Raw genomic sequence first — 8,401 nt, 5'->3', positions numbered from 1 at the left:
TGTATGTTTTTTTTTTTTAGGAAAGATTTATACTTTTTAATATCTACAGATCATCAATATAAGCGAATTTAAATGAGATTAATTAGATAAATCTTCTATAACGAATTTTCGTATTCGTATTTATCATGTATCGTCATCCAATTATTTTAATGCCATTGCAAACACGGGTACTCGTCCGTAAAAAGAAAAAAAGACTCCCCCCGTCTCCGAAAAGAAGAAATATAAAATAATTGTTACATTTAGTTACATATTCGACGCATTAACAATTACACATTTTATTTCTTTTTCTTTTTAATATAATAATAATTTTTAATTACAAGAGTACGTAATTACAACGCGCGACGAGCAAGTAAAATGATACAAACAAAAATTCAATGAATTCGATCGTTAAACGATATCTGTAAATATTGTATCTTAAATTTTGAAAGTTTCTTTCGTCGTTATATAAATAATTATATAACAAATATTAACCCTTTCGTTACCCTTTCTAGGTCTAGATCATGCGTATACTCGTGCCAATGCATGTCGAGTAACGAAAGGGTTAAAGAAAGAAAAAAAGAGAAGCAAGAAAAATTTATTGAAAGATTTAGAAAGATAGATTGATGATAAACAATTCTTTTTTTTTTCTTTTTTTAATGTTTTTCTTCTTATAAGCTTCGCGTTTATCGACGCGAGAAGCGCGCCATCGAAGCTACCAGACTGATTTTTCATACTCCCTAGTATAATATAATGATTAATATAGTTATAAATATATAAATATACATATATATATATATAGAATATAATTCGTGCGTCGATCGTTTGCGACGATTGTAAATTATCAACTTTAATCTTGTAAATAAATTCGTACGCGTTTTACTGTACAAAAAAAAAAAAAAAATAAGAAGCAAATGTATGAATCTACGAACGTATGTATGTATGCGTGCGTGTATATGTGCGTAATGACTTGTAATAAACGTGAAAAAAATTTGCATAAGATTTTTTTTAACAAAATAGAAAAAACAAACAAACAGGAAGAATTATCTCTTACTTTTACTCGTTCACTCTTGTTCGCGTGCTCGCAATATCTTTGTATCTTGTAAATATTTGACAAATTTTTAATCGAAAAAAGAAAAAAAAAAAAAGAAAAAGAAAAAGAAAAAGAAAAATGAAAACGTTCAAGGGTCTGCTGTTGTATCGAGTGTGTTCTGTCAAAAAAAATCGAGTCAGCTGTGAAAAAGTTTCTAAATTCATATCATAAATCTTGTCACATTGCTTCTAGTATCTCTCAAAATATTCTTGGATAATTATAATAATAATATTGGATAATTTATTGAATAATTTATAATAATAATAATAATAATAATTTTTAACATAGAAAAAAAAAAAGGAAAGGTATAAATTAAAATCTAGAAAGAGATACATAATTTATGTATGTATGTATGTATTCTAGGAAAAATTAAGAAACACACACTCGAACATGCATTCCTTTTTAAACGGTTCTTTAGATTCCCAATCGATTATCGTGGAACATGTTTGATCATTTATGATGTTCGGATAATGTTATCATCATTTTCGTCATTCGACGACGAGCTTTTAAATGGCGCTTATGCTAACATAAGTTTAATAGCTGATCAAACTTGGGTATTCGATAAACAGGATTTATATCGGGATTTAAATCAATCCTTGTGGATACAGGTACGTACGTTTATATTTGTTTTTATTGTTATAAGTCGTAACGAAAGGGTTAAATAAATTGAAGGAAATTATAATGATTATAAATATATACAATTAGAGTTGTAAACTGATTGAAAAATACAAAGACAAAGGTGCTACTTGTCCGAAACACGTCCGAGATGTTATTCCAGAATCACGGCTATCAAAATACGGTAATTACAAATATAATGAGGAACGTGAGAAAATGTATAAATCGGAAAATAACGTACGATCATCTATCAATACGTTTCATTTCTACGCGGAAGAGATCACGGAACCGTGGATGTTACCCGAAGTGGAAGAACATTTCAATCGGTTGATTTCAGGAAACATTAGAAGACTTAATCCTAAACTGTTAGCCATTCGATATTTTCAATTACAAGATTTCGTATATCTTAAAAAGTCACGCTAACTTCTAATCAATTCTATTCGCAAAGCTCAGCACTGAAGGAATTGCAGTCTACCGATTGCTTGCAAAAAGAATATAATAATACTCGAATGCATCATCATTTTAAGACAAACTGGAATGATGTTTTGCAGAATGAACGTTATGGATTAAAGATTCATTCGAATGGAAAGAAGAGGGCGAGAAGATACGGTGGAGAATCTTTTGCGATTTATAAACATAGTAATATTGGTATTTCCTCTTAATTATTTATCTGCAATGCTATTAGATTGTCCCATAAATTTCTACCTTTTTTTCTTATGCGAAATCAATAGACGATATTTATTTTTTAAAGTTGATTTACTGTGTTAAGAACTTATGGGACAACCTAATATATATATAATATTATTATTAACCCCTTAACTGTGATACGTTCAAAAACAAAACGTGACGTATGCATCTAGGTGATGTTCACGGTAAAAAGGTTAATAGAGTAATAGTAATTGTTAATATAAATATTATCAGTAACACATTATACAATAATTTTCCAAGATTCGGATACGATAGGAAAGAATGCTGAACTCAGCGAATATAACAAATACAAACCACCTCGTTATACCATCGATGCACCAACTGAGATACAATTGCAAGCATGCATTTCTTGTGAAAATGTACGAGATCTTTGGAATCCAATGAAAATAGAACAACAACAGCAACAACAAAAGTTGTTCGTAACTCCAAACAAACGTTTGCATTATCAGCAACGACAACAACAACCGCAACAGTGCAATCGTCAGGAACAACGCGTTAATATCTGCAAAGGCCAACAACAATTATACTGTGCTGTACAGTATCAACCTTTGGCATTAAAAATGGATTATCATCAGACTACATTTCAAACGGATGGTTACGAAATAATGAGAAAACCTTTGGCTCCTAATTTGAGTCCAGAAGTACCTGAATTTTTTCCCAAGTTTCCTGTCGCTTGTCTTAATAATCATAAAGAACAAAGAGTTAATCCTGTACAATATTTTCCATCTTTGAATGAAAAGAGTTATCAAAAGGAACTCTTTCCGTATAACAGAACTTACGAAACTGTAGTGGTGACAAGTTTCCAAGTAAATATAAGATTGAATATTGAAATAATCTATGCGAATAAATCCAATCACATTTATTTGATAATTTATTAATATATTGTGTAGAATGTACCTATACCAATGTTACCAAGCATCGATACGAATCATTATATGAGAACACCTCATCAATGGATCCAAAGAGTAACTGCTCCTGCACAAATACACATACCAGTTACTTCAGCTACTCAACCAATTTATAGATCACTTCAAACAACATATACGAATACTATTAATCAAAGACCTCAACAGGTAATCGAAATATATGATAAATGATTAAAGTTTTACGTATGAAAAAGTAATAATTATCGTTTGAAATCAGGTGACTCCCACGCCTATTCCGGTTTATCAACGTCCATTAGAACTCTACACAGATCCTTCACAAATTCGTAAAAATAATCAAGGAGTCGATTTTAATAATTTAATATTGTTAACTAAAAATGCGATGAAAGTACGAAGAAGTTCTTCGAGAAATCGACAACAATCTAAACAATCTAAAAAAAAGACAGAACAGAACATCTTTCAATGGTTGAACAAAAGTTATCCGAAAAAATCTAAAGAACTTATAAGCGTTAATACGGTTGTAACGGAATTAGAAAATTTTGAAAAAAAATGTGATTGTAATAAAGTTGCAAATAAATGGAAAGGCAACGAAACATTGGGACAAAAACAAATTACAGAACATTTGAAATCAAACGCTTGGACTATGATGGAAAATACCGATGGTACAACGACAATATCGAGCAACGAAACAGATATGGAAGGAGATTTGATGCAAAACAAGAAACGTCTTTACAGAGATGTATTGACACACACGTTAACCCTGTCACATATTAAATTAAAGATTTAAATAATAAAATATTTTTTAATAAATACACAAACAAATTATGTGAGAATCAATTATTTAAATAAAATAATGCGAATGAAAATAAATTTTCTTTTTCAATGGAAAAATCAAGTTCTTAGCCTATTATGTAAAGGGGAATGCATATTTTTGTCATAACTTTTGAAAGGTAGCGTTAATTTTTTTTATACTTACACGGAACAAATACTTATATATAATAGAAATGTATTGCGTATACTGCATATAGGAGGGGCTGAAAAGTTTTGAACCTAGCATATGAAGGCATTGTACGAAATAAAATGTGAAGGGTTGCGACAAGATTATTTTTTTCTTATTCTAAGTTATCGCGGAACGTTAAAAAAGTGTATTCTAGTTTAAACAATCTGAAATATAAGGAGAATGTATTAGTGTATTAAAATAATAATTAATTAATCGATGGAAGTGTCTATTGTTGTCCAAAAGCTCGGAGAATATGTTCTGTCAACCGTCTTCCTCGAAATTCACCTTGAGACTAGCACTTTCTCTTCTATGAAAATTCTTTTATTAAAAGTTGTTTATATGACCTCCCGAACGTTACGCATGTGTGTAACGGGAATAATATTCGTAATAAAAAGAATTTCCTTATTTGGAGAGTCATATAAACAACTTTTAATAAAAGAATTTTTATAGAAGAGAAAGTGCCAGTCTCAAGGTGATTTTCGAGGAAGACGGTTGACAGAACATATTCTCCGAGCTTTTAAACAACAATAGACACTTCCATCGATTAATTAACAATTATTTTAATACACTAATACACTCTACTTGTATTTAAGATTTTTTTAACGTTCCTGCGCAGTAATAACTTTGAGTTGAAAATTTTCATCTAATAAAATATCTGATCTCGAAATCGTTTAATATTTCAACTATAATAATAGAATGTACTTTATATCATTCTTACTTGAATGAGTATTAATCTGATTTTGATACTGCAAAACATTTAAAATAAAAAATTATTGAATATACCAATACTTATAAACGAACAACAAACGAATTGTAAGTATATGTATGAAGTATATCCTGTGTATTTAAATTTCATTTATAAATTTTTTAAATATTAAAAAAGCATATTTTGTGTACACATTATACATTACATATACAAACTTAATATATTTTATTTATATAAATGTTCTTATTATATATAATTACTTAAAATATTATTCTTAATAAAGCAGCCTTCATAAAGGATTAATTACTATTATTTTTATTCTTACTTATTGTATTGTACTTTTTTTTTTCAGATGTAACATAAAAATGTTCCATTTCTCGCAAATAATTGAAATAAGATCTAAGTAAATTATTATAGCCTCTGTATCATATATCGTTTCATATTAAAATTACAAAACAATTTGTTTTAAATATAATGTTTACTATAAAAATATTTAAAAATAAAATACATATCTCAAAATATATATATATATACAGACGAACAAATATTATTTATCAAAATATTATATGATGAAATCTTGTTTCTTTTTCTACTTAATTGGCAATATTATTCAGTTATATAAATATAATAGTACATTTAAAAAATGTTCACTTAGCAATAAAATAAACATATTAAGATCTGTGAGCAAATAAAATGAAAGCTCAAAATGTATTATATTAGATCAATTAACATAATCTTATATAATGTTTTCTAACACTTAGCAATGAAAGATATCATTGCATTATATATTTTATATCTATATGCATTAAATACACACAATACTAATGATAAGCGATATGTATAGATCAGGGCTTCTTAAAGTGTAGGCTGTAACGCAAGGTTGCAGAAATTTGAACACGCAACGACCAAAAATTAATTCAAAACTAGTTTGGCAACACTATGCGTGTAGTATTTCTATAAGTTTATGATAGCAAAAAAAATAGTATGGAATAAACAAGTTTAAAAAGCCCTGGTATGGATGATGATAATAATATAATTTATCAAATACAGTCTATATAGTATGATAATTGAGGAGATAAAATGTATGGAGTATTTGTCATTAATACTAAATTACATGTATACTGAAATATATGTATATATAAAACAGTCTTAAGTTAAATAATTATAGGAATACTTTGATTTTGAACTTGCAGTATATAAGCATAAAAATGATCAAAGTTAATTTACCAATTATCTAAAAATTCAAATCCAGTCTTTGGTATACATCTTTCCTCCTCATCGTGATTTAATTGAGAAGACTGAAAACTACTGTAAGAGCTAGGTGTTTCTAAGAGAGCCGTTGATTCATTAATATCGCTTGACTTTGTTCGCATAACAGCTACCAATGTATTGGATTGACTTTTATCCGAATCCCTATCATGTACCAAACTTTCCATATCGTCTTCTAAATTATTTTGCAATTTTAATAAGGAAGTTTTATTAATTAACTTAGCAAATATACTCTCAGAGTGTTCAGTATCTATGTCGCTGTTCCGTAAATTTCCACACGGTTTATCTTCGAACAAACTTTTGGAATAACACTCGGATTGGTAACGATTAGTTTGATTAGAATTATAATTATCGGTAATGGAATTAGAATTATTTCTTTGAGATTTAATGGGGCTTGAAAAATGCGGAGATTCTCCGAAATGAGATCTAAGACATTTGGATGTTATATCTTCGTTGGGATCTACTAAATTTAAATTCATTTGAGATTGAGTCATAAATGAAAATGGTGCGGAGTGTTCGTCTCGCCATTTTAATGTCTGCAATAGGACAGACATAGATAGTATAGACTTAATGTTGGGGGATCTTCAAGAATTCTAATTATTAAATATACTTACAGATCCTGTTTCATCGATAACATATTTCATACCAGTTTGAATTCGAAGTTTCGGATACCAATCAGGTAACTCCTTTGAAATTTCAACTTCTTTAACAGCGTATTGCAAAGCTACCTCGGGCTGAATGATAGTTTCATTAATCGCCTGGTTCCGTTCTGAAATACTCAAAGTATTCCAAAGACCTTCGTAAGCTTCTTTTGTCACAGTTATGTCTTCGCCAATACGTTGAGCCAAAGGACTTAAACTATAAAAATATTTTTCTGCCTTGGAACTTAGTGTACCACTGCTCATCGTGAAATACTAAAATATAAGAATTAACAATTTGAAATATACTTTTGAAAAATGCAAGATAAATATTTAAATACTCTCTACATAGATGCACATACCAAGACTCTTTCTTGAAATTTTACAAATAACTTTATAACCTATAACACTGTAATATTATAACACTACTATTATTATTATTCAAAAAATTATAAATTTTTACTATAATAATCTAAAAATTAAATATGAACAGAAGCAATTCCATTGTCTTTCATGATGTCTATATCAATCAAGATCAATAGGTATAAACTATCATTATTTGTTACAACAAATTACATATTAACAAATTTATTATTAAGTTCATTTTATTCACTCCGACATGGACATCGAAAATAATTAATTGTTTAATTATAAAAAGAACAACATTAATTTATACTCACACCGCACAATATTACACATCAAATCAAAAGACAATCTGACATTGCATGGTAGTGACGCGCGCTGATTGGCTAAGTTCAATATGTTCTTTCGAATAATAAAACTAGCGCGAAAAATTCAAAAATCATTAATACATCCAATTGTTCAACCTGCGTTTTCGAATGTACAATATAAAAAACTATAAATTTTTTAAACATATATTGTAAAAATAATAATCAATAATGATATTAAAGCAAGGGTTTTGAATTTGGTGCTTAAAATTAGCCAATGATTAAATGTTAACTTATAATGTTTATTTAAAAATATATAAATAAGGATGTATATAATAAATATGCAAGATATAATTACTTGTTAAAATTTGTAGTATATTTTGTTTAGATTAAACAAGAAAGAAATTGTTTTTGCAATACCTGATTGCTCCCATATATATCTATCTACTTAATCAAAATATTATATTGATCAGCTTTTTATTATTATACAAATATATACAACAATAATATTATTATTATTTTGAATCAGTTCTTACACTTCTTTTGCTCTGACAGTGTTATTATTATAATCTATATACGAACCAAATACATATAAGGCGTGTGTAAAACAAACAAAAATAATGGAAGATAATTATTTACAAATAACAATATGCCATTAATAGGAATGATAATAAATAATAATCAAGTGCTGTTATTTTGTTAAGTATAATTATCAATTATTATAAATAAGATGTAAGTAGGTATGTGTACATTTGAAACATTCATGTACAAACCTAAGTATAAATTTCATGAATAAATTCTTATATAAACAAATGTATCGTTAAGTGTGTGTATATGTGTGTGT

The 8,401-nt window shown here is 28.0% G+C and overlaps 1 protein-coding gene across 3 annotated transcripts; it reads right to left on the bottom strand.

The window, feature by feature from the left end:
* Positions 1-5,671: 5,671 nt before the first annotated feature.
* LOC122522663 (uncharacterized protein C1orf198) lies at positions 5,672-8,008 on the bottom strand. Of its 3 annotated transcripts, none has more exons than XM_043643944.1 (4): positions 7,570-8,008; positions 7,252-7,290; positions 6,866-7,165; positions 5,672-6,787 (listed from the first exon to the last, which is right to left on the bottom strand). In XM_043643944.1, the coding sequence occupies exons 3-4, from the start codon at positions 7,154-7,156 to the stop codon at positions 6,206-6,208; spliced, it is 873 nt and encodes a 290-aa protein (XP_043499879.1). In that variant the 5' UTR covers positions 7,157-7,165; positions 7,252-7,290; positions 7,570-8,008; the 3' UTR covers positions 5,672-6,205. The 3 variants fall into 3 exon arrangements, with proteins under 3 accessions (XP_043499879.1, XP_043499878.1, XP_043499880.1); XM_043643943.1 differs by having other exon boundaries at positions 7,252-7,298; positions 7,572-8,008; XM_043643945.1 differs by lacking the exon at positions 7,252-7,290.
* Between the last annotated feature and the right edge of the window lie 393 nt (positions 8,009-8,401).

Source organism: Polistes fuscatus, unplaced genomic scaffold (assembly GCF_010416935.1).
Source record: "Polistes fuscatus isolate 324 unplaced genomic scaffold, CU_Pfus_HIC Scaffold5, whole genome shotgun sequence".
NCBI lineage: Eukaryota > Metazoa > Arthropoda > Insecta > Hymenoptera > Vespidae > Polistes > Polistes fuscatus.
This window is presented reverse-complemented; position numbering and strand designations above follow the sequence as displayed.